At 31.8% G+C, this 27,714-nt stretch overlaps 1 protein-coding gene across 1 annotated transcript; it reads right to left on the reverse strand.

The window, feature by feature from the left end:
* Positions 1-136: 136 nt before the first annotated feature.
* Positions 137-27,483, reverse strand: LOC122500041 (pre-mRNA-processing-splicing factor 8). Its single transcript, XM_043608739.1, has 11 exons — positions 27,296-27,483; positions 24,408-24,650; positions 14,085-14,253; positions 13,746-13,910; positions 13,207-13,422; positions 12,605-12,943; positions 12,188-12,293; positions 8,178-8,706; positions 7,843-8,069; positions 7,186-7,719; positions 137-4,978 (listed from the first exon to the last, which is right to left on the reverse strand). Exons 2-11 carry the CDS (start codon positions 24,631-24,633, stop codon positions 341-343), a joined length of 7,149 nt encoding a protein of 2,382 aa, XP_043464674.1. The 5' UTR covers positions 24,634-24,650; positions 27,296-27,483; the 3' UTR covers positions 137-340.
* Positions 27,484-27,714: the final 231 nt, after the last annotated feature.

Here is a 27,714-nt window from a genome sequence, read left to right on the forward strand (position 1 = left end):
TAAAAATGACATTTCATAAAAATGATCCAGATTTCAGTGTATTATAATCACCCAAAAAGTGAAAATCAATTCTCCGAACGTAAAGTCTCTTTAACTGTCCAGGTCACATACAATTTGTAATAAATAAAGGATCAAAGAAGTTTAAAACTATAAAGTTTATTGATAATCTGTATTAATAATAATATATCTCTAATTATTACGCTTGTTGATTTACTTAAATAATAAAATGCTTAATGTAACGAAACATATGGTTATAATACAATGCTCTAATAGTTTTCTGTAGTCAGTTTATTGAGAAATGAAACATGTGAAAAGGTGGAAAAATCTATTCTTACACATTTTATGCGTACAAGTCTTCACGGTCTGCGCCAACGCCATCGCCCTCCTCGAGGCTGGCAAAATTCAAGAAGTGAGCAGGACGATGTACTTCGTGATAGAATTCCTTAGGATTCGCCAACTGCAGTTCGTATTTCATGTTCGGATCGTGACGCACACCCATGAAATTATAATTCCAAGATCCTTGATTTGGAACCATGAAGTAGCCGAGGAAGCGGTCGGAGAGGAGCATCTGGACCTTTTCGTAGTGACTGGGCAGATAGCCCTTCGGATTGTTGCCTTTGTCGGTGTTCTGCTTGCCCCAGTCGATTCCACTGGGTGTCAGTTTGTAAGCCGTGAGCGAGCAGGAGCCTGGAGTGAAACTGCAAGTGATCACAATAGTCTTTTCTCCATCCCATGTGACTTCGCTCGGATTCTGGTTTTGGTCGATGATTATTTTCGCGTGGCTCGTCACATCTTGAGGGGAGAGTTGTGGCAATTCATTCGGCTGGGTGTGAATCCATCCCAAGGGTTCCATTTCCTGGAGATACTGATGAGCTGGCAGGAAACTTGGAAGGTGGACGGTTTGATGCGTCCCCCACTGTGGAGGCATGACTATGCAGCGGATCTCCTTCACCTGCGGATTGTCGGGCGGACTGCATCCGTAGAGGTAGCCTGCGATTTGCGCCCTCAAGTCCGAGATGGTGACGAATTTCTTGAGTACGTTCTTTGGTAAAATGTAAGTGAAGCCCGTCTCCTTGATGTCATCAGAGGAAACGTAAATGTGATTCGTCCTGAGGTGGAGGTTCGTAGCGGAAATTGCTCGCACCCGCCACTCCGTTTTGGAGGCGAACGTTTGCGTCTCATAGTTGGAAGTCGTCGCTGTTATGATTTCATCTCCGTGTTTATTGACAGTTCTCGTGGTCGTGGCAGTCAGCTGGGACTGTTCCTTCGTCTGCTTCTCGATTTCTGCAATTTGTTGCCTCTGAGCGGACGGGGCACTGATTTCCATGCCGAGGATAATGTCCCGAATTTCGGACTGAGTGAGGGAGGCAACGTTGACATTGTTCTTCTTGCCATAATCGGCGAGGATCAAGTCTTTCAGCTGCACTTCGACCTTGAGCCATTCGTCGTCGGTGAGAGTGGGCCAAATGTGATGCGGTTCGGTGACGGTAGTTTTGTCGGGTTTGAGAATGACCTTCGTGCGTTCGGTGTTGACGTGAAGGGCTCTCAGGATAAGAACCAATCGCGAAAAGGCTGTGTAGGATGAGATGGTTTTCAACCAGTCGTCGTAGAGGTTGAAGAGAACCATTTGTGGTTCTGTTGCTTTCAGAATGAGATCGCCGAACTTCTCCACCTTCAGACACGCCTGGAATGGTAGTTGAAGTTCCGAGCCTTTGATAACAATATTGGGGAAGTCGAGTAAATGAACTTCTAGCGGGTCCAACATTCCTTTTCTGGTGACAATAATTTGCTTCGGTTGTTCCTCAACTGGCAGGGATCGAATTAGAGCCGCAACTTCTTCGGCAGTTTTCCACTTTGCCAGCTGACCAAGACGTTTTTGTCCCGCCCAAACGGAAGTGTGAATGATTTTCAAGAACAGTTGTCCAGTTCGGGGATTGAAAATGAAAATCGCACCGTTGATGGGTTTGGTGGTCAAGTTTCCTTCGAATGTTTTGTGAATGGTGACGCGGTACACGTTTGTGTCGTCGACGAACCAAATAATCTGGTTCGAGAAAAGCTCTCCATAGTTCTGCGACGAGAGATAAGGCTCCGTTGGTTCCGACGAGTAGAGCTGCAAGGCTTTCCGGATACGTTCTCGTAAAACGTACAAAGCCGGATTGGCTTTCATTATCTTCGCCATGGCTTGTTGAATAAGCGATTTACAACCCGGGAACCAATTTCCATAGGCGCTGTGCAGATTGTAGGCCAGGTCGATAGCGATCAGCAGCCCAGTCGGCGACGGATATATCGACATATTGTCAGTCGTGTAGTCGAGGAACTTGGCTCTCGCATAACGTTCAATGTCGTGCGAGTCGTAGTCACCCCACCGCAGTTGCACGTCTATCCAGTACTTTTGCGTTGTCGTGTTGTCCATCACGTCCTTGGAGTCGGCGAGTAAAGAAGGTCTCGAAACCGTCCATTTGTAAGCAGAGAAGAGTAAAATATCTGCGCAGGAAGAATTCATCTTGTAAGACTTCCTCGGGTGAATTGTCTCCTTCTGCACAGTCTCAATTTCCAGAGCATCCAATTCTTGATCGAACACTTGACACAGATCCATGACAATTGACTCATGAACCTTCTGCCACAAGTGAGCTCTGAAAATCTGAATCAAGGAAATCTTGAGTGTTGGAATTTTGCCGTGCATGAAGATTCCCGTCAAGTCCAGTTGCACCTGGAAACCAACGTACACGTTGGCTCTGTTGATCGTCGGCGACCACCACAAAGTAAATCGCCGATTGGGAATTTGATTCAAACCCGACCTCTGCGCGTTTGTCAGTTTCTTGTACTTCATCGATTCCTCGAATCCAGACGCTTTCTCCCAGAAGAGACCCTCCCAAGTCGGGAAGTAGGTGCCTTTGAAGAGCGTGTGCTCGAGGATTCCCTCCACACCTCCGAGAGCTTGAATCATGTCAGTTCGGTAATTATTCAAGTTCCACAGTTTACCGTCATGCCGTTGATGAGTCCACCAAAAGGGATTTTGCTTGAGAACTTGGTACTGCTTAAACTCGGTTCGAATCCTCCAGCCCTTGTCATAGGCAAGCGCGTGGCGATCCTTCTGGAACAGAGTGTTGATCCTGGGAATTCCTCTGTCCCAACTGTCCTCCAGATCCTCGAGGGTCAGCCGCCGATTCTGAGCGTTGGCTTCCTGGCGCTTCAAGGCATACTCCGCCCACACGCGCTGCGAGTCGATGAACTCCGATTCCCAGGGCTGAATGTATCTGTACAAATTGGGAATCAACTGGTCCTCGTCGTGGCTCATACCCGATCTGAAGTGAGTAATTCCAACGTCAGTCTGCTTCGACCATCTTAAATCCGACTGGGGAATAAGCACATGTCCCATCGACAACATGCCCAAGCCCCCGAGTTCTTTCGGTGTATAAAACACAACTGGTGGAAATCTGGAAGGCATTTTTGAATTCAGCCCGATTTTTATCCGGGTTTGAATTTTGTTTTCGCACTTCACTAGCAGGTCCAAGAGTTCCTGTGTGTTGACAACAGCTTCACGGAAGTAAGTCATCAAGCCAATGAGGGCGGTGTTCCACTTGTTGACAATCTTTGTGAATGTCGTGGAACCCGAAGCCATGAGAATCTGTCTCACTCGGTTGTGGAATCTCTGAAGACTCTCGTCGTCCACTCGCAGGTAGCACTGGGCAGTTCTCTCCTTGGTGATCTCGTGCTGCAAATTCCAGACACCGTCCTTGTTCAAACTCTCCTCGTGCGACGTCCTCGTCTTGGGCAGAATTCTGCACTCGAAGCCACTCATGTTGAAGAGCAAGTTTGGATTGTCCTTGCTGTAGACACTCACGAAACTGTTTTCCCACTGAATTGTCGTTGTGGACCTCGGCAGCCGATTCTTGATGTCCCAGAACACGGCCCGTCCGAGATTCACGTCGTGTTTCATCAGTCGCATTCGAGCATCGCGCGGCCAGCACTTCTTGTTGTTATAGCCGACTATGTTCTCATTGTTCGGATCCGGATGTTCGGTGAGGTATCGTTGGATCAAATCTCTCGCCTCGTCAGCAGAAAACCTGAGGAACAGATGAATCCTATCGACATACCTGCAGTAAAGTCGGATCGGATGGGCAGTTTCCGAGGCGATGTCTTGAAAAGTGAGAAACTCGTTGGGCATTTGCGGCGGGCCAGCCATCTCACTTGCCCTTTGCAAGCCCAGCACGAGCAAGTCGAGTATCAGCCCGTAGTACTGGGAAATGAAGGAAGCAAACTGCAAGCCTCTGATGACTCCGTAACTGTTGGTGTGATTCATGTCCTTGTAGTTGATGACAACGTTATTCTTCGCAGTCATGTAATCGGCGATATTGTGATCGACAATTAACCTGAGCAGTCTGTTCAGCAAGGTAAGATCGATCTTCTCATAAAGCTTTTCGAACTTGGACTCCAGTAGCACGTTACACTCGCCTTCGTTCACGTCCCAGACGTCCTGCAGATTGTTGATGCCTTGACACCACTTGTAGACAAGGAGAGGAGGCGGTTCAGCGTCTGAGGGTTTCACCCACGGTGGGAAGAGTCTGCGTTTGTCGGCTTCATACCACAAGTACTGGTCCAAGTAGGCGTCTGTTATTTTCTCAAGCGGCTCGACGTCGTACACTGGAATTAGGTGACTGTACAGATCCATGAACTCGATGCCCACTTCTTTGAAGGACCGTTGAGTCAGCAGATGACGCTTAATTCTCGACAGAGCTTCATGAGGGTTGTCATAAGCCTGTTCGATTAGACCAAGCTCCTCGCGTTGGCTTTGGTTCAGTCGAGACTTCACGCTGTAAGCTTCTTTCAATCTCTCCAGACCTAATGTCATGAGCTTCGTGTCGTGTTTGTAGGACAAAGGAGGAAATGGAATTGGGGCAAATCTTCTCGATTCGAGCCAATGAACTGTCGTTGTATAGATCGCAACTGCTTCCTCCGGCGAAATGTACGGACCGTCCTGGAAAAGTAAAGTTGATCACTTTAATTTCGTGTAAATAACAATGCTTCCATTAACAATTAATGACAACTAACAACAATTCTAGCTGACTTCTCACTCTCTTTTTTAAATAAAATTAGCAATTTTAAAAATAATAGAACGTAAAAATTTTTAATTCAAATTTTTTTTATAAAAATAAAATATGAATTGGAATATATAGTTTTAATATTATTATAATTATAGTAATCATATATTCTGACATATAGAGAATTCAGGGAAAAGTCAGGAATTTTTATTAAAAGTACTGAAAAAAATTAATTTTTTAGATTTCAGAAAAGAAAATTCCAGATTTTTGTGTCTTTTTTGTTTGACTCATAAACTATAAAATTACCACGAATTCTAATACAAAACCTTCAATTTTTTCAATTTCTGCCAAAAATTTCTTTTTAAATACCTTAATTTTTGAAGAACTATCATAAAATAAATTCATTATTTAATGAATAATTTTACTTAAATATCTCAAAATTAATTCAATTTTAAAAGAGTTGCGTTCACAATTTTCATAAATAAATAAACTTCAAACGGTTTCAATTTGAAATTTTATGAAATTTTAATGTTGAATGAATTTAACCCTTTGAGGGGCACATTATTCATATGGACGGATTTTCTTTACAACTCATGTCCTAATATTTTTGGGGTCGCTGATTACGAATCTAACATTAGTTTTCCAAAATTCAAAATGGCGGATCCAATATGGCGGACATTTTTTATCAATTAATCGGATTTGCTTGAAAATGTTTACTCGGGGGTTTTTGGGGTCGCTGATTACGAATCTGATGTTAATTTTTGAAAATTCAAAATGGCAAATCTAACATGGCGGTCAATTTTGTTTTAAATTAATTGGATTTACTTAAAAATTGTTATTTGGGAATTTTCAAAGTCACTGATTTGAAAATTTCTCCGCTAATTATTAATCCACAATCTAAATTTAAAAATAAACTAAACATTAGTAAACAGGGACTACAACAACCTTCTAGTAACAAGTATCGTGACAATCTAATAAATTTTTATATTTGTCATCTGACATATTGGATCCGCCATTTTGAATTTTTAAGAACTAACATCAGATTAGATACCGGAAAATTAAACTTGACGACCAAAAAAACTCGTTTTAGACACTTCACAAAACTGACAAAAATCCCATTCTATATTTTATTTTCCTGGTCTTTTTTCTAATTTTCATCAAAAATATTTCTTTTAGAGCTGTGCAAAATAATTCGAACCGAACTGTTCGAATTTTTTCGCCTAGTTCGAATGTCGAAAATTCGACATTCGACATTTCGGCGCCCAAAAACCGAACAAAACTCGGTTCGGTTCGAATTTTTCACAGCTCTAATTTCTTTCTTATCCTGTTAATAAATTCAATTCCTGCAACGAATTTTATTATTCATGACAGAATTTAAATATTTATAAAAATAATTTAATTCTTGCGAAGAAATAATTAAATTTTGCAAATAATTTTATTAAAATGTCTCAAAATTGAAATTAAATTTTTAAGAATAATTACATTTTTGAGCAATTCCTGTAAAATTGTATTAAAAATAATTGAAATTCTTCTAAGAATTTTATTATTTATGAAACTAATTGAATTATTGCGAAAAAATTTATTAAAATGTTTAAAAAGAATTGAATTTCTGTGAAAAAATTTTGTTATTTTTGAAAATAATATTGAATTCTTCATATGAATTTTATAAACGCATTGTTTTAAAAAATTAATTTTTATTGAATATAATAAATATTATGAAAATTTTATTTTAAATAATTGAATTCTTGTAGAAAACTTTATTTGTAAAAATAATTGAATTTTCGAATAGTTTTATCAATTTTTGTTTAAATAATTGAATTCTTTTGCGAAATTCTATGAAAATACTAGACACTGAAAGTAACTGAATTTCAAATATTTTTTGAAAGTAATTGAATCGTTTTAAAGAATTTGATTATAATTTTGGAGAATAGTTTTTTAATTTCTATTATTAGCGAATTTAAAGCAGTGGAAATTCTCAAGAAAAACATAAATAGTAGCTTTTAGTGACTGAGATCTAAAATAAATATCCAAATAGTGGCATAACGTAAAAAATAGTAAATAGTAGGTTTTAGTAAAAGAGTGCGAAGCTTGATTTAATTAATTCTCGTCTTCCACTTGAGATAACGAAAGAATGAATATTTACCTTCAGGTAGTTGTGTTGTCTCTCTTGTTCAGCCTTCAGGTACAATCGCGTTAAACGTCCTAGATTCTTCTTACAAACTGTCTTGTCAACCGTTGCTCCGCGTCGAATACGCTCTCGATTGTAATGAGCCGTGTTTGTCCACCAGTCGGCCTTCATTTTGACGTAGCGTAAAATCATACTCTCGATTGGAATCGGCAGTCCGGGGACTTTCCAGGGAATATTTGCCTTCCAACATCTCCAAGCTTCGCTGAGATGCTGAAGGATCGTTCTCGCCTTGTTCTGCTTAATGCCCTCCGGCATCATGTCAACAATGTCATGCATGACCGACGCTCTGAGCTCCAAATCAAAGTGAGATTCAACTCTTTGTTTAGTAACAGTTTTAGCCACTCCTTTCGAGTGTCGTCCTTCGAACTGTCTGGACAAAAGGTTGCCAAGCCAGCGTTCCAACAAGGGTGTAATGCCTCTCATAAAGAACAACCACACTCTCCATCCAGGGGCCCAGAAACCACAGCCAGGGCCTTTCCCAACAGGACCCTGGAAAACAAAAATTTTCAAATTTTCTTTTAAAAATCAAAAGAAAGAATTAGACTTGATGAACTCACAACTCAATAAAAATATAAAATGAAATCCATAATAAAATTAATTTACAATACTTACAGTGTTAAATCGATAGTAGATTAAGTGCTTCAAATCTTTACACATTCGAATTTGCCTCATGAGTTTGTACTTGTACCTGTACATTCCGGTAAGTTGGCCGACGTGAGCAAAAATATATTGTAAACCATCAGCAAGTTGGAAAGCATCGACATTATTTAATCGATACTGGACGTGAGAATCAATGATCAATTTTGTTAAACGTAAAATTTCTCGACACAAATGGAAAGCTGAAAAAAGTGAAAAGTTAAGAAAAATATCTCATTACAATCTTGAACCGAAGATTGAATCTCGATTGTACATAGAAATAAAATCGCGGTATATTTTTAAAATATTACCATTTCCAAAACGAGACTTTTTCCTCTCTTTAGTTGTCAGTGTTTTCACGGGTTTTAGATTAAAATTGTAATCTAAATGAAGATAATTGAGATTTTTTCGATGGATCAGTAGATTCAACATGTTGTATCCCTGACGACAAACTTGTAGACCGGCTTCAACCCAGTCGACGGTTGTTGTTTGGAAAAACTTTGTCGCTTTGAAAGATCGGAAGAGGTAGCGTTTCTTTTGAGGTTTAGGATGTCTGTGCTTCAAGGCATTCAACACCAAGTATTTCAACAGCTTCTGGTAACTGACACGAACTTTCACGGGCTGACCCGGTGGACAGTGCTCTCGATACCAGGTCTTCACTAGAGGCACGTCTATTGCCCTTCGTGTTCTTCCTGATCGGGTATTGAATGGTCTGGGAGCCCAAAGTAAGGCAATGCCATTTGCAGTGTTATCCGTGAATAAAGGAGTTTCTTGTAGGAAAGGTTCAATGTCTTCACAAAGAAGGAAATCTTCATCCTCTTCTGTTTGAGGCTCTACTGTCTGTAATAAACAAAAAGTAAAGAACATGAAATTATTATTTATCTTTTAACTAAAAGGATTATAGGTAAATTGGTCATGCAAAATTTTATCGTCACTTGTGATAATTCTACTGAGTAAAATTAACGTGATGTTCTATTTATTATTATTATGCAAATAACAAAACTTTTTATTTTCAAACATAAAGTTTTAAATAATTTTAAAATCAAAATTTAAAAAATTAATTTATTAAGAACATAATTATTTGTTTATATTTTCAAAAATTTTAATATAATTCTTCGCAAGAATTCAATTATTTTCATAAATAATAAAATTCTTCGGAAAAATTCAACTATTTTTATAAATAGTACCTAACATTTTTTTCAAAAATTCAATTATTTTCAACAAAATTTTAATAAAATTTCACGAAAGAATTCAATTATTTTCTAAAATTTTAATAAATCCTTCGAAACAATTCAATTATTTTCAATGCAATTTTAATAAACTTCAATAAATAATCAAATATTTAATTATAATTATTTACAGACACAACTATTTTAAAAGGTTGAAAAAATTTTTTTTTTAATTCAATTAATTTCAAAATTTTCAATTAAAATAAATTATTCAAAAACTACATTATTTAAAAAATTTTTTTTTTAATTCTTCAAAAGAATTTAATTATTTACAAAAACTCTAACAAAATTGTATAAAAGAATTTAATTTTCTATCAACAATTTTAATAAAATTTTAATAGTAAAATTATTTATTACCATTATTAACAAAATCGATTTTATATTTAATAAATTAAAAAATTTTTTTGAAATAATTGAATCATTGTGATTGTAAAAATTCAATTATAAAATTTGTATAAAATTTCATGAAAGAATTCAATTTTTTTCTTAATTAGTTATAAAATTTTCCAAACGAATTCAATTATTTTCTAAAATAATAAAATTCTTTGAAGGAATTCAATTATTTTCAAATTTTTTGATAAAATTCTTTGCAAGAGTTCAATGATTTTCAATACATACATTATAATAATCGTCAGTTTCCTTTCCGTTAGCAAATGATCTGCATTCATTTGTTTGTTTTGAATATTAATTTTTGTGGGTTATTTTTATTTTTTTTTAATGTCAAAAAAAACGAAAAAAAACTCGTTTTATTCACTTCACAAAATTGACAAAAATTCCATTCCATATTTTTTATTTTCCTGATTTTTTCCTAATTTTCATCAAAAATATTTACTTTTTTCTTATCCTGCTTATAAATTGAATTTCTGCTACGAATTTTATTATTCATGAAATTTAAAATAATTTAATTCTTGCGAAGAATTTTATACAAATTTTTAAATAAGTCATTTCTTTCAAATAATTTTATGCAAATTCTAATTTAAATAATTGAATTGATGAAAATTTTTATTATTCATGAAAAGAATTGGATTTTTACAAACCATTTTTTAAATAATTGAATTCTATTTGGAAATTTTATGAAAATAGTAGATATTGAAAATCATTGAATTGCGAAAATTGTTTAAAGATAATTAAATTTTACAAAGAATTCTATTAAAAAATTTGTCAATAATTGAATGTCTGTGGGAAATTTCATCAAATTTTTTTAACTTAGAATGTTTTCAGGACCTTAAAAATTTTCAATGTTTTCAGGACAAATTTATTTGATTAAATTTTGTTGAAAATAATTAAATTTCTAAAAAACATTTTATTATTTATGAAAATAATTGAATTCTTGCAAACGATTTACTAGAACTTTTTAAAATAATGGAATTTTCAAGAAGAAATTTATTATTTTTAAAAGTAATTGAATTATTGTGATGAATAGTATTGTTCTTTATGAAAATAATTGAATTTTGAACAAAATTTTATTAAAATACCTCAAAATAATTGAATTTTCGGGAGTAATTTTTTTATTTATCTTTAATAATTGAATTCTTTCGAAAAATTATTTGTGTAAATAATTGAATTCTTAGAAAAAATGTTATTAAAATTTTAAAAAATTGAATTATTTCAAAACAATTTAATTAAAATTGTATTTAAAACAATTTCATTCGAACAATTTTATTAAATTTTTGAAAATAATTATTCAATTCTTCCATAGAATTTAAAAAAAACATTTTTTTAAATAATTTATTTTTGTTGAGAAATTAAAATTAAGTTTTTAAGAATAATTAAATTTTTGAGCAATTCAATTGTATTAAAAATAATTGAAATCCTGCTATAAATTTTATTATTTATGAAAATAATTGAATAGTTTTTAATTTGAATAGAATTTTATTATAATTCTCAAAAATAATTGAATTACAGAGAAGAATTTTATTATTTTTGAAAATAATTGAATTATTGCGGAAAAGCTTATTAAAATATTTAAAAAGTATTGAATTTCTGTAAAAAAATTTATTATTCTTGAAAGTGAGTGAATTCTTCATTAGAATTTTATAAACATTGTTTTAAATAATTATTTTTTTTCGAAATATAATAAATATTATGAAAATTTTATTATTTAAAATAATTGAATTCTTGTGTGAAAACTTTATTTGTGAAAATAACTGAATTTTTCGATTATTAATTTAAAATAGTAATGAAAATAATTGAAATTCTTCGATGAGTTTTATTATTTATGAAAATAATTAAATTCTTGCTTAGAATTTAATCAAAACTTTTTTTTTAAATTGATTTTTCATGAAAAATTTTATTATTAGTGAAAGTAATTAAATTATTGTGAAAAATAAATTGCATAAAATTTTGTTAAATAATTGATTTTTTCGAAATTTTTTTTAAAATTAGCGAATTTAAAATAGTGGAAATTCTCTAAAAAAATATAATTTATATTGTTTGTTCAGAAAGTTGAAGATTATTTTTAATTTAGGTATCAAATATCAATTTTTGCGAAATTCAATTTACTTCGTACAAGAAAGTTTAATTATTTCCAATTTTGAAAATCTGATGTAAAATTTGAAATTAGTATTAAAATTTGTTAAAGTTTTTTATGTACTTTGAAGTTTAAAAATATAATATAATTTGAAAATTTAATTCTAATTAGTTTTTCAGTTATGTGTCATAATAAGTATTTCTTTAAAAATTACTTAAATTAAAATGACTTGAAATTGTTTACAATAAACAGTGTAATACAACATTCCCGCGCGGATAGTTTGGCTAGTACAATAATAAATTTAAAAATTGAAAATATTTAAAAAGAAAAATGATTGAAAAATGAGAAAACAAAAAAGCAAACAACAACTAACTTCAAACTGCAAACATATTATCAAAATACGACGATTATTAATATAGATTGTTTTTGACATCGTTAATTACGAATTTAATGATAGTTTTATAAAATTCAAAATGGTGGATCTAATATGGCGTACGCATTAATTAAAAATAATGGTCAAGTTTATAATTTTTAAATTAATATACTATTAAATGTATTATTATAATACCGTAAAAGAAAGCATCTTTAAATAAAAAATTATTTCAAAAAAAACATTGCTTACCTTAAGAGCAGTTCTGTGGGATATCGGATTAATTAAGGGATCAAAATAGAAAGCTGGTAAGTCTGGATCCTCCGTTTTTATGTACACGACATTTGGAGCGTGATACCTAGAAAAAGAAAATGTTTAATGTGAAGAAATTACTTTTAAATAAATTTCTGTTCACATATAAAATGTTTGTAGGTAGCATCAGCAGTTTTCTTATTCTCTTGCAAAGATTACGAATAACTTCTACCAATTTATGTACCACACTGCTAGTAAGATTAAACAGACTTAATGTCAATCTTAAAACTAGTGTGACGTCTGAGTTATTTCATTTAACATAATTTTAATTTACAAAGTTTACGATTTCAGTACTTGAAAGAATGTTATCTTTTATTGAAATTGACTTAGTAAGATGCAGTAAAGAAATATTCTTACCAAGAAAGATGCACATAATGTGGTAGATTATTGTACAAATAAGGAAACGCAATTCGGTATTCCGTTCTTATTGGTTGCCGTATAATGATTTTGTTTATATCGTTGAATTCATTCCAATCTTCATCAGCAGAATTGCTGTCTTTCACAAGAGGTTCGAATTTCGGCCCACCTGGAATGGCCATGTTTAACGCCTTTGCCGTGAAGAAGGATTTTATGTCGAAGAGATAAAAGAAATTCTGATCTACTAAATCCGTCAACAGTGGATTAGCTAGTCGGTAAAGTGTTGCCATCTGAGGTAACGTCAGATTCCATTTTCTGTAGGTCGATCCGTTGATGTACCTGAAAACATTATTCTTTTAACATTTCCAAGATTTATAAATTCCAGTCATACGCGATTTGAGGTAACTTCAGCTTAGCGTTTAATCCAACCACAACACCCCACTAAACTCATCTCAGACAAATCAGTAAGCATGTTGCAGCCGTCAACCCACATTTGTGATTGATTTCAGGACCCCTACGCTTTTCATCATATCAATCATTTTTAACAATCAAATTCAATATTTCAAAATAACTATATGCGTGTACCTGAAAATAAAACTTACTTTGTTCCAACGAGTGGTTTGTGGTCATAGAACCACTTTGCGACAGACTGATCTTCCTCAGAGTCAAGTTCGATTTGAATAGCTTCTAGTGGTTCGACATCCAAAACATTGTCAGCGTAGTCTAAGGGAGGTTCCTCATCATCGAAAGGCGGAAACCTCATTCTTTTAAAGTGTCTACGATCTCTTTTCTCCCGTCTCATCATCACCCACATTGTTCTAGAAGAAAAAAATACGACAATTAGTACTCCACAATGTAGAATCGAAACATTCGGAACAATTTCTCCGACTATGTTTACAAATAATAAATAAATGCAAAGTTTAGTACTTCGAGTATTAGTCAATAACGGCAAAGGGAATTAAAGTTCGTAGTTAATTGTCAGCAAGATGAGAGAATCTTAAAAAGACTTTGACTCTATTTGAAAAAGCAGAGAGTTTCTTCCTTTACTTCTATTTTATAAGACCTGAAAATCTACAAGAAGTACACTGACAAAATTCTTTTGAAAAAATGTAGGTACACTTTGAAGTGACTTAAAACTTACCCCCATTGAGCTATATACACTGGTTCGATGATCCATGGAATTTCATTGACAAATGTAATGGCTCCCGTAATATGGTATAATACTTTAACGTCCCTGATTTGCTCCCAAGGCATAGGCATATTTTCTAATAGTTTCATCACAGCGTGTGGCATATACTTCAGAGCTCTGCGAAAACAATTCTTTAGTCATGCATAACATAATATCTTCCGTAACACTAATTTCTTTAAAATCCAGTGCCCAAATTCAGCCTTAGAAACTTCAACTTTTCCGAATAAATAAATAAATGGAAATGAAATATGAAGAATTTATGCAAATATACACATAAAACCTTGCGCTTACCCTAAATAAACACGTTTGTCATGTCGATATTTTCGACTGCTCATATCTCCATGATCTCGAATTATCTTGCGAATATGCTCAGGTGGCATATCCTCCTTTTGTGCATCGACGAAACCGAATTTTCGCTTTTCTGCGAATCGTTTTGATTGCAATTGCTGCCATTTTTGAGCTGCATGAAAAAAATTTATTTAATGAAAAATTCAATTGCAGATAATAAATTTTAATAGAAAGGTAGATTATGCGATTGCATAACTGCATAATTTTTTAAATCAAGTATATAATAATATCATTGAGATGAAAAAATTTATCAATCAATCCAAGTCAGGTTTAGTTTAAAAAAACATCACTTTTTTTTAAAGTTTCGATGGCACAGCCATCCTCATCAGAAACTATAAAATATTTATTACATATTAATTATATAAACATACAAAAACAAATTTTTTAATTACAACAATTTTACAAATATAAGAAAATTATTTACCGAAAAATAAATCTTAAAAGTCTAGTGCGATTAACACGAGACTCGCGAACAAACTGAGTTACTATGCGAATGAATTAAATGAATATTTAATAGTTAAATTAATGTAATTTTTTCGGAAGAAATATTTGTAGTGAAAATTAAGATTTTTTATGTCATCATTTTTATTTAATGGATTTTTTTGTAAATTAATGCGGATCATTTCAGATATAATTCTTTTTTGACAAGCAACCTCATTATCCAAAATCGAAAAATTATCCCAGTCGAAATCATGACCAAATTCACGCTTATGTGCCGCTAACATTAGTTTTTGATTTCATATGTTCTTGGAGTCTTTTTTTAACCATTCTTTTAGATTCACCAACATATGTCTCCTAACAAGTTTGTTGTTGTTTGTCAAAAAAAGATTATTTATTATTTATTTTATTATTTATTTATTATTTATTTTAAACTCGTTTTGAACCCAAAGTTCTCGTTAAGTTCTCTTAAGTGTTAAAGAGGATCTACATTTTAAATATGATTGTGCAACTGGTTGAAGGGTAAGAGAAGAATAAAAACAAAGACTTCTTGACGAAGAGCACCGCGCCTTATCCAAGGATCGAAGGGAACGTCCAAACCTCTCTAGGATTAAACCAATAGAATGCTCGATATAGTCCAGGGAAATGTCCGACCACAAATCAATCATATTATATTCCACAAAAAAACCCTTAACTGCGCGAACCAATTAAAACCGTTCGAGGGGTCGCTCAACGCCAAGCTGCTAAGCCTCTCAAAACACTGCCTGGGATATCTGTGAGATTGCATTTTCGAAACTTTTTTAATTCAGTTCAGCGTCAATGAGAGGACTCCACGAGCCAGGTGCAGAGAACCCGTCTCTAGTCGAACTGCATAATCTGCTGTGTTTAATGGCAGAAGCAAAAGCTTCTTATAAAACAACACTTGTATTCTTTCAATCTGATGTAAAAATTGCGGACCCCAAACCTGAACCCCATAAAATAACACACTAATTGCCAAACTTTGTAAGAGTCTAGTATACATGTTCCAAGAGTCAGCACCTAGAGAGTGTAACGAAGCATTTCGTTATGATTTTCCTTTTTGTTTATTTAAGTTTAATATTTATTTTGAATATTCGCGGGTTTTGCGGGAATGGTTTTGATTGGGTCTGAGGCCCTTGGGTTGGTTTCGCGCAGCGGTTTCGAGTGTCCAATCAGAGGAGCGGGTTAGCTGTCTTTCCGTTGGACCAAGGAGTTTCCGTCGCGAGGAGAAGCCGGCCGGCGTCATTATCATTCATTACCGAAAAGCAAATTTGCGTGTTGACATTATTTTGAAGTATTGTTTGAGGCGTAAGCCAATTTAATTATTATAATTAGAGTCAGTTTTAAGTTCAGTACAAAGTGCATTACTTAACAATAAATCTTTGTTAATCTCATTATTGTATAATTATTTTGTGTTAAGTCAATTCCCGGATTAATTTGTGTGGAAAGTTCCTTTGCCAAATTCGCTACTTTTGGTAAGTCATGTTTCTTTATTGAAATTGTCGTTTCTGTCTCGCCATCGTCGCATCCGTCGGTTTAGTTCCGGGGCGGAATTTCCCCTGAGGTAGTTTTTGGTCTTGAGATTGATTGTGCAGTCGATGCAGTTTAATTGTTAATTAAATTAAGTCTGTCATAAGATAATATAGACCTTAAGATCCCACCGATCGCCGAGCGCGCACTACTCGTCGCCACAGCCATCTGCTGCGCAAATGAGCCTGAATTTGAAAAAATAAAAATAAATTAATTTTTGAAGATCATTCTAACGTTAACTCAAGTATTATTCGATCAAATATCCTAGAATAAGGATAAGAGTTGTGAGGTCAATAGTTCGTCCCTGCGACCTTACATCGATAGAAGGGCCAATATTTCGATCAATTGTCGCTTTACAAAAATTTTGAAAACATGATACTCTTTGTTCGACCGTGAATCACTTGTGTGATCTTAGAAAACTTGTTCGATGTTGTTTGACTGTTTGAACCGATACTGGTTTTGTACGATCGACAAGAGTCGATATTTGATCGACATCACATATGTGATTAATGTTTTTTTTTATTTTAATAAATTTGGTTTTGTTCCTGGAAGTCACTTGGTTTTATTTTATATTATTTCATTAGGGTTCCCCAACGATACCCTCCTTGTGATCTCATGTAAAATTTATATTTCGTGTTTTGTTAATTTCATAAAAATTAACTGGCGTCCGCGTATTTATTTATATTTTTCTTTTTCGCCAAATAGAGCACCAGCAACTCTGAACGTATTTGCGTTAGTTTCGGACAGTGCTCCTGATATAAATGTTTGTTTCCGGCTACTTCAAGAACTTGCAATGCCTCATTCAATTCACATTCAGTATCATCAAGTATCATGCTCACAAGCTAGATAAGATTGCCAAAGTGATTTCTGATAAATTAATTAGATTGAATGAATATGTTGTCAAGACTAAAAAATTGTTTAAAAACACACGAAAAAGAAAGCACAATTATATGAAATATTTAAAAGACACTTATTCTTTTACAAATGCTAAGAAAGCTAAGCTTTTTCCCATGGAGTATAGACTTAAGGAGACCAATCTTATATGCATGTACTTCACTGAAAGGCGCAACATTTTGTCGGAAGTACATCAGTAGTACGTGTACATCCTGTAGAAGGCAAACGATCGCATATATAGTCGCTTGATTAAGTCCTAACCGTCCTAACCTTATTTTTGCTGTATTTTGAAATTAAAAATAATTTCAAATAATAAATAGGTAATATAAAATTATGACAATGAATTTTATTTTCATAAATAATAACATTCTTCGAAAACATTCAATTATTTTTAATACAATTTTTATAAAACTTCACTAAAGGATTCAATTTAAAAAAAAACAAAGAAATTCTTCAAAAAATTTAATTATTTATAAAAGTTATAATAAAATTGATTAAAAGAGTTTAATGTTCTGTCAATAATTTTAATAAAGTTTTAATAGGCACGTGGCCACTGAATAACATGACCTTTATAGTAAAATTAATTATTACTATAATTTGAGGCTTTGAGGTTATTAACATAACCTCAAACTAAAAAGTGATCTAACAATTATGACAAATAGTAGCTCATTCCGTTCTTTAAAACATTTTTTACAATTACATTTGTTAAATTTTATTTAAAATATTTTGTTCATTAGTTAAGCAAATAAAATAAAAAAAATTTTTTTTAATAACTTTTGAACAAAATATTTTAAACAAAATTCAACGAGTGGAAATGTAGAGAATGTTTCAAAGATGAGTAGAATGAGCTATTATTTATCAAAATTGGTTACAAATTTTAATTGGTTACTGACCCTTAAAGAAAAAACACATAATGTTTAACAATTATGATTTTACATCAAATTTTGGTCCAACCTAATTTTTCCTGATAATTGTACAACTGGATCTTTCAGAATTTGGTGAAATCATTTTAATTATGGTTTTATTTGCTGTTAAAAATCACTTTTTAGTTTGAGGTTATGTCAAGCGATCGACACTCCTGAATCAAAAAAATCTGTAAAAAGCACATTTTTTCACAAAAAAGTCGCACAATCCGAGCCCTGTAATATAGACTTTGTATTGTTATCTTATTATTATTATATTTATATTTATAATTTGAATATATAGTATATACATGAATTAGTAAACTTATAGAAATCCATGTTCATTTTAAAACTTCAGCTATCTATGCGATCGTTGCGCGCTATACGAGAAGATTCAGAACTATGAACTTCCGACATAAAATGGTTGATTTCATACACACTACATTGGTCTCCTTAAGTCTATACTCCCTGCTTTTTCCAATGCCCGTAATGAGTAGATGCATTGAGAGAAAAGAAGGTGCACTGCTGTTCATTTGGAGGTTGTGTATCGCAATTCAAATTTGGATCAACTGGGCGTGTAACGCGCCCCTTTAGAGCGCGCTGCTGACTCTTGATTCGTGGGACGCAGAGAGACCGCATGGTCAAATAACCTAGGTTATGGAGACCATGCGCTCATACCGACTTCGACTCTATTCTGGACTCTCCTTCAAGAGTCAGCAGCGCGCTCTAAAGGGGCGCGTTACACGCCCAGTTGATCCAAATTTGAATTGCGATACACAACCTTCAAATGAACAGCAGTGTACCTTCTTTTCTCTCAGTGTGGGGATCCTGGAGATTATCTGCAGTGTACCTTCGGAAGTATATTGAAGATGTAGCAAAATTTGCAAAGACTGTTTGTTGATTTACCTCTGTGATTTAGGTACAATAAAAGTATATACCTATACTTATAATAGTATGAATGTATGTATACGGAAAATTTTAAAAGACATACTCGAATCACATCATTAGTCAGTAGAGAGCCAACTCTCTCTCTCTCTCTATTGTACTCGAGTTTTAAAGCTGTTAGTTCAAGTACTAGCATCAAAAGCACTATTGTCTCATTTGTTGTATTCTAAAATGAACAAAGTGCTCGTGATTTTTTCAGTTTTCAAAAAAGCTAATGATGTCAAAATTGTCTTATATGAAAATATTTAACGTAGCCTTACCGCTCTTTCCAGTAAAAAAAAGAAAAAACTTAGAAGACAGAATACAATCTTTGAGCAAAAAATGTGACGAACTCTTTTTAGATCATTTGAGTTTTGATCCAGCAAAATCTTTGTTCAAAGCTGTTCAAACTATTTTTGATCATTCTAAAATTATTACGAGTAATAGTAATCAATCTAAAGTAACTGAAGCTACAAAAAATTTATATCTACTGAACTTCATCCCTTTTGCTAGCTTTCAAGTGTTGCATATTATATGTTATTAGTGAATTCAGTGAAAGATGCCTTGAAATCAAAAGTCTGTAAAAATGATCTTGTGCGGAATGCTCTCATTAGTATGAGATTAAATCATATCGAATTTGCTAATGTCTGTTTGCAGGTATTGCAAATGCCAGATTCAAATGTTGATCGCAAGAGAGGTTTTTCTGCATATGAAGATGTTCTGACAACGAAAGGTAATAGTTTGTTACCTGCAAATACTGAAGCAGTAATAAAAAGTATTGACTTCATGAGGGGTAGGTCTGTTCTGAATACTAATTTGAGTCTTTTTTCAGACTATATTCTTCGACGTCTTGAGTTTGGTATTCAAGTAAATACCATATATTATAAGGACTTCTCAAAATCATTCGACAAGGTTGATCATGACGTTCTACTAGCGAAGAAGGAAACTCTGGGTTTTTCATGATTTTGCTTTCTTGGGTTAAGAGTTACCTTACTGATCGTTATCAGTAAGAGTGGAATATGAATTTTCAGATGTATTTTTGGCTACTTCGGGAGAACCTCAGGGTTCTAATCTTGGTCCCCTACTTTTCTTACTGTTTATAAATGATATTACTACTGCAATTAAATTCAGATTTTTTCTCTTGTTTGCTGATGTCCTCAAAATATTTAAATCTATCACTTCTAAAGTACTATACGTTTTACTTAGTACTCTGTACGAATGGGATTTGCCCGTATGTTTTCAAATAAATAAGTAAATAAAACAATTTTGAGCAATAGTTGTATTTTATAAATAATTATGTTTGTTGATATTCTTTTAATCGATTATCGGAAGAGTAATAAATGAAACACTATTTCATTAGATGTGCAACGTTTCGGTGTATTCATTTGACATCATCATCAGGCCACTATATTAAACAATGAACATTTTTTAAAAATAATTATTAATTTACAAACACTGACATCTCGTACGGATGACAAAACAAGACTAAAATCTAAAGGAGACAATTTTGCACTTCATATAAACAGCACGTGTGGAGTCAATGGACTCAAATCAAAACAATCGAAATGAAATCATTTTGCTTCCTCATAGAGGAAGGATTGTATTAGCAAAATTTTCGATTGTGATTTTTTGACATATTTATAAATTTTTTTTCGTTATACCTAATCTTTTAGTACTTTATGTACGAATGGGCACTGCCCGTATAAATGTTCTAAATAAATAAAAAAAAATTTCGACATATTTTGACCTCCGAAGTCCAAAAAACGGATTTTAAAAATTTGTCCCGATGTGTGTGTGTGTGTGTGTGTGTACTAACATTACATTCGCCTCAATATCTCAGAACGAGAAAGAGCTAAAGGCCTCAATTTTTTTTTAAATTGTAGGTCTCCCCGGGGCACAGTGGTGCAAATCTGCAAATTGAGTTTCAAAAAGGTCTACAGGCCTTATTTTTTAACCGATTTTATTAATTTTTTTTAAATGAAAGCTTACAAAATTGCAAAGAGCTTTGTCGAGCCTGATTTTGAAATTTTTATTTGTTTATATTAATTTGTTTATTGCAAAGTTAACCAAAAGGAAGAATTTTTCAAATAATTTGTTCTCCCATTTATAAAATCAAATATTTAATATTCAAAACTAGTGAAAATTAATGTTAGTGTACTCCTTGAATAAAACAAAAATTAAACAGGTGAAATTTTTAAAATTATAAACAAATTAAGTTAACAAACATTGACAGCTATAACAAATTATAAAAAAAGACAATATCTTTAATGGATTTTGATAAAATTCGTTACTCAGGGGTTTTTGGGGTCGCTGATTACGAGTCGGATGTTCGTTTTTAAAAATTCAAAATGGCGGATCCTATTGGATCCGCCATTTTGCGGACGTCAATGTTAAAAATTCATCAGATTTACTTAAAAATCGTTACTAGGGGGTTTTTTAGGTCGCTGATTACAAATTAGATGTTAGTTTTTTAACATTTTAAATAGCGGACGTCAAAAATACAAATTTATCTGATTTACTTCAAAATCATTACTCCGGAGTTCCTACTTACCAAGGCTAATGATGATTAATTTTTTGGTGTTTGAAACAATGTTTTTGCTCTGAAAAGGGCAGATTGAATGCTGATTTTTTGTTTTTCTTCATGTAATAAACACAGTTCATACAAACTTCGAATTACATATTTTCAACCTTAAGGGAGTTTGTACATCTACACAATCAATTCATGAAAAAATAATTTATCAGAAATTGTAGATGAAATGATTATGTAATTATTACAATAACATTTAAAATAATAATCGTCCACGCGAAGTTTCGATGCCAACGTTGGCATTCTCTTTCGGCATAAATAAACATTTCTCTAATTCGACATTAAAGCTAAATTAACTGTTAATAGAAAATATGCTTTTTGAATAGGATGCATGTTCTTATGATATTGGATTCGTAATCAGCGACCCAAAAAACCCCCAAGTAACGATTTTTAAGTAAATCTGATGAATTTTTATCTTTGACGTCCGCCATATTGGATCCGCCATTTTGAATTTTTAAAAACGAACATCCGACTCGTAATCAGCGACCCCAAAAACCCCCGAGTAACGAATTTTATCAAAATCCATTAAAGATATTGTCTTTTTTGCTTCCTCATAAAGGAAGCCTTATAGTGATGTCGATTTCCGAATTTTTTAGAATCAATTATTTTTACAAATTTTCAAGTGTAGTATATATAATTCGTCGAGAGGAACAAATGTCCGGATGTATGTGTGTATGTATGTGTGTGTGTGTGTGTGTGTGTATGTCACCGATTCTTGTGGACAAATTTTCTCTTACACGTCTTGACGGATTTTGATACAATTTTGTAGGTGTATTACGGTCACGAATACCAAAAATCAGACAGAAGGATTTTCGAAAATATCTAAAAAAAAAAATTTTTTCAACAATTTTTTAATTTTTGAAAAAATTAATTTTTGAATTTTTTGAAATAACTTTTTTCTATATTAAAATTTTTATTAATTCTTGGCAAAATTGCATTCCTGACATAAAAACGAATTGATTCATGTATATAAAGTATATATTTTATTCAAATTTATAGAATTAATAAATATTTTAATTTTTCACAAAAAATTGAAATTTTGTATTTTTTGAAATTTTATCTTAACACTTTAAAATAATTATTCTAAAATAAAAAATTAAACGATTGGTATATATTATATTGAGGAAGCTTAATGATCATGAAATGAACAACTTGTTTACAATTTGTTATAGCTGTCAATGTTTGTTAACTTAATTTGTTTATAATTTTAAAAATTTCACCTGTTTAATTTTTGTTTTATTCAAGGAGTACACTAACATTAATTTTCACTAGTTTTGAATATTAAATATTTGATTTTATAAATGGGAGAACAAATTATTTGAAAAATTCTTCCTTTTGGTTAACTTTGCAATAAACAAATTAATATAAACAAATAAAAATTTCAAAATCAGGCTCGACAAAGCTCTTTGCAATTTTGTAAGCTTTCATTTAAAAAAAATTAATAAAATCGGTTAAAAAATAAGGCCTGTAGACCTTTTTGAAACTCAATTTGCAGGTTTGCACCACTGTGCGGGGGACATAAGGGACCATTCAAGTATTACGTAAGCATTTAAGGGGGAGGGGGGGTCTAGCTATTGCTTATTTCCATTAGAAAAAATGGCGCTAATGCATATAAAAAATCTTACATGGGTGAGGGGGGGTCTAAAACCCTGAAAAATATGTTTACGTAATACTTGAATGGCCCCTAAAATGAGAGTATTTTCATCCCGATTCATAAAGTTTAACTATATTTTTTTTGCATTTTTCATTTTGTAACAAAACGTTTTTTAGCCATAACTTAAAAAAAATGTTAGGGCACCTATAAATGTTTTTCTTTAGTTTTGTAGAGTTTTTTCAGACGCATCTTTTGAGCCTTCATTGGACATTTTTCGTTTATATTAGCCAGAGATATTAAAGTTTTAAAAATCTAAATTTTTCGAAAATAACACTTTTTTGAAAATTTTGTTGAAAAATATAAAAGTATGTAACTTTAAAAGTATCATTATCAACTTGTAGAGCATTAAAAAACGCTTCGATTGACCTATTTTTTAACCTGATTCGGGCAGAAATTATAAAATTATTGGTATTTGAAAAATCAAAAATTGTGGAAAATATCATTTTTTCAACATTCTTGTTTATTAACTTATGTGTAATTATTAAACTATTATAACCATCTTATAGAATATATAAAAACATATTTTTTGGTTCAAGATTTAATGATTTTTAACTCTTTTATAAAAATTAATTCTTATATTTCAATTATTATTATTTCTATGAGGAAGCAAAGTGTTCATGAAATGAACATTAAAATTATAAAAATGTACCACTTGGCAGCGGTTTTTCAGTTTTCTTAATAGAGGAAAATAAGTATTACTTAGAAGTTGTATATCTTCTTTCTTATTGATCGTTAAATTTAATAAATAACATTTCAGAAATTAATCGTTTTTTATAATTTGATTCCAAATCTACAATTTTGACTTCATCAAAATTCAAAGAATGATTAAGCGTAGTTTGATGTTCATTAACCATAGATTCAATTTTTTTGGTTTTATGCTCCTTAATTCTTTTTTCCAAACTACGTTTTGATTCCCCGATGTAAATGTCAGAACAATTATTACAATTAAATTTGTAAACGATATCAGTTTGGTTCAACAATCAATCATCAACAAAATTCGACAACGGAAGAAAAAATCAACTATATAATAATTATTTTTGTTCAAAAAGCTGATTTTCTGAAACTTTATAAGTACAAATGTAATGTTTCCAAGTTTTAAGTAATTCGTTGAAGCTGCTCCGAAACATTTAATAATCAACTAGAATCGCATAAAATTCTTTTAGAGTAAAAAACCAGACATATTAAAGTTAAAAAATCGAAAATTTTGAAAAATAAGTAATTTTAAAAGTCTCATAACCAACTTGTAGAGCATTAGAAAACGCTTCGAAAACCTGAAATATAAAACAATAGTTTATCGTAAAGGATTATGTAAAGTTTACCTTTTTCTTGCAGTTTGTCTTCAGAAATCACTTCTGACGGCTTAGGCAGCTGCGCCAAAGGAGTGCCAGACATGACATGTATGTGAGCGTGATGAGCCACCTGAGCCTGAGCCGCAGCCTGTGCATGCGCCTGGGCCTGCGCTGCAGCTAGGTGAGCGTGGGCTTGCTGCTGAACCATCATTGTGGCCCAGGGGTTGGGCCCCAGCAAATAGGGAGGTAAAGACATTGTGACAATAGTATTCTCTGAAACCAAAAATCATGGTTCACATGTTATTATTCTACATAAAAAATCAACATTTTCTGCTCTACAAATTTTTATTACATTCTCATCACATGAGAAAGTATTGGTTTTATTTTTTAATTACACTACCAACAGAAATTGTCTTAAATATCTTTATAGTCTTTCCTAAGGTTTCAAAATCTCCTTCCAAAAATGAATTTCAGGGTTGAAATGCAAGTAGATTTATAACACTGAAGTTGACTGTCTCAACAGTCTTGCAAAAATCTACTTGCATTTTAACCCTGAAATTTGATTTTGGAAACAGATTTTTTAATCATTGTTAAAACTATAGAAAGCAACTCGAATGGAAATCGATTCAGAAAAAATTTGTAATGACAAAATATCGCGTCCAAAATGTATGACCTTTCATTTGAGCATTATCAGAAATTATTATTTTTTCGAAATTCAAAATAGCGGCAAAATTATCTAAAATTTTGAATAGTCATAGAAAAACAAATTGCAGATTACTGTTCTCTAAATAAATTTTTGAGAAAAAATTATTGACCACAATTATTTAACAACTTTATAAACAATTAATATTAATTTGAATTTTTAAACATTTGCTATAAACAAATTCCAAATTATCAACAAGTCAAGGTTTAAAAATTTCGTTTTTTCTTTTGTTATTTTTTTCAAAAGGATTAATGAATCATGTAACTTCAATTCTATTAATATATTTTTCAATATTTGTATCTTTCAAAAAACAAATTGTTTAAGACTTTAAAATATTGTTAAATTAGTCATAGTGATAAAATTTTATCATAGATGTCAGATTTATACTAATTTTAGTCATTTATGATAAGAAAATGTGTCTGCAATTTGTTTTTCTGACTATTCGAGATTTTAGATATTTTGACCGCCATTTTGATTTTTGAAAAAATTAAAATTAAAAAATCATAACATTTAATCCTTAGTCAAAAGAGTCAAATTTTTTTAAAGATTCTGAAAGAGGACTAAAAAATATATAAGAAACACCATGTAACTAAATACTCATTAGAATATTACATTAAAGCGATATTGAGGATAAAATTTTTTTTCTAATAAAGGAAAAGATAAACTACTAAAGTCATCATTTTATTTATTAATTGTATTAAAATAAAAATATAATAAATATTCGAAATTCAAAAAAGTGTTTCGTTAAGTTTCTTAAAAATTATTTTTGAATGTTTGTAAAAAAAATTGGCAAGATTTCGTCAAAATCTGTGGGCTGTATATTTAAAGCAATACAATTGCCAATGTGAGGCACCTTTCAAATAATTATTTTTCTTTTTTAATAAAAACAATCTATATTTGTTATTAACAGTTTTGATAGAGAAATTTCTCAATTTTACGAAGGTAAAAGCAATTTTTGAAAAAAAAGTTAACTTTTGTATATCTTAAAACACATTACCTCAGATTTTAATAAAAGTTGTGTCAAAGTAGAGCTTAAATATTTTATTTTTATTACTCTAAACATTGTTGTAAGCAATTCAGGGAGAATATTGAGAAACAATAATAAATTTTGCAAGAAATTTAAAGGTCGATAATGACATAAATGATGGATCTACGTATCGAAAAATCAGTATTTGTTTTTACAGAATTATTTGAAATTAAAAAATTTATATTTTTTCAAATATTTCTTAAATTATTTAGGTATTTTATATCTATTTGTATATTCGACAAAAGTAAAAAAAATTCCGCTCCTGTGCCTGTATAATGAATGGTTCTCAATTCACCTCTAAAATACTTGCAAAATTGGGCATCACAATCTTTTCAGGAATTAAAATAAAATATTTTTTAAGTTAAAATTTTTATCTTTCAAACCTAATATTTTATACAAATTATATAATTTTAAAAAAAATTCTTTTCACTATCGTAAAATTGAGAAATTTTTCGATCAACTGCTAATAACGAATATAGTTTGTTTTTATTAAATGGGAGAAATAATTATTTCAAAGGTTTCTTACAGTATCAATTGTCTACGAGGGGGGTAGTTTTCAAATTGTTAAATATATTCGATTTTCAACAATTTTTGTTTTTTAGAATTAAAAACTATAATTGCAAAATATAAAGATGAAATTACAAATAAACAACTGACAACAAAAAATCAACTTTTATGTACGCTTGTTCATTGTCCTTGGTGAAATTCACATTTATAACCGACGATTTAGAAGAAAACCTATTTTTCTATTCAAAATTTTAATAATTTTCAGTTTAAAAAGTTATTCACAAAGTTTTTGATAAACATCTAATGTAATAAAATTTGTAAACAAGAAATTGTACTCATTGCTTTGCACATGAAAATTATTTTTTTCTTTCAAAATTTTACATTATCGTAAACGTGAAATTCACAGACGTGTTTATTGGAGGACCCAGGCCGACTCAAATTGCACTTTTAGGGTTAGAAATAAATTTTTACTCCATAACTTCAAATTTATAGTCTGCGGCTATTACTAATGAGTTGCAAGTGGTTGCAAGTTATTTATCAAAAAAAAGAAAAATGAAAGTTAGTTATTGTTATTTGAATTTCGTCTGAGACTCTCCATATAAATCATCCGGTTTTTAATGATATTCACAAGTTTGTTTCCACACTTTGGAAAATAAGTTATGAGTATATATTTTTACGTACCTGTTTTAGTAAGCCGCTAAATTAATATACAATCTTCTCATTGTATGGTACTTATGTATTTTAATTCTACTGAAGACGAATTAACTGATTCGATTATATTTTAGTATAGAATAGATAAAAATTTACTTTACACTTTAGGTTACAAAGAGGCATCATAACCGCGTTTAATGACGGAAGCAAGAAGCAAGGTGATACGACTCGCAAGGAGTGTTCTAAGGCTGTGTTTACATGACTCGGGTTTACTTGCGTTGTTGTTGAACAATAATGGCACGTTCACAGCGCGGCGCCAGCTTGAAAATATTTCATTATTTCGCAAACACTACGTTGGTTGCTATGACAACATATGCTCGTACGCAGACTTTTAATCTATTGTAGAAAGGCCTTTACAAAACGTAACGCAAAAAGCTATTTCGATATTT

The sequence above is a fragment of the Leptopilina heterotoma genome, unplaced genomic scaffold (genome assembly GCF_015476425.1).
Source record: "Leptopilina heterotoma isolate Lh14 unplaced genomic scaffold, ASM1547642v1 Lhet_180, whole genome shotgun sequence".
NCBI lineage: Eukaryota > Metazoa > Arthropoda > Insecta > Hymenoptera > Figitidae > Leptopilina > Leptopilina heterotoma.

Coding starts and splice junctions, on each gene's coding strand:
- LOC122500041 (XM_043608739.1), bottom strand. CDS start 24,633: ATGTCTTTACCTCCCTATTTGCTGGGGCCCAACCCCTGGGCCACAATG. Junction 13,911..14,084: donor GACAAACGTGTTTATTTAGG/GTAAGCGCAAGG, acceptor TTGTTTTCGCAG/AGCTCTGAAGTATATGCCAC. Junction 13,423..13,745: donor GTGTATATAGCTCAATGGGG/GTAAGTTTTAAG, acceptor TTTTTCTTCTAG/AACAATGTGGGTGATGATGA.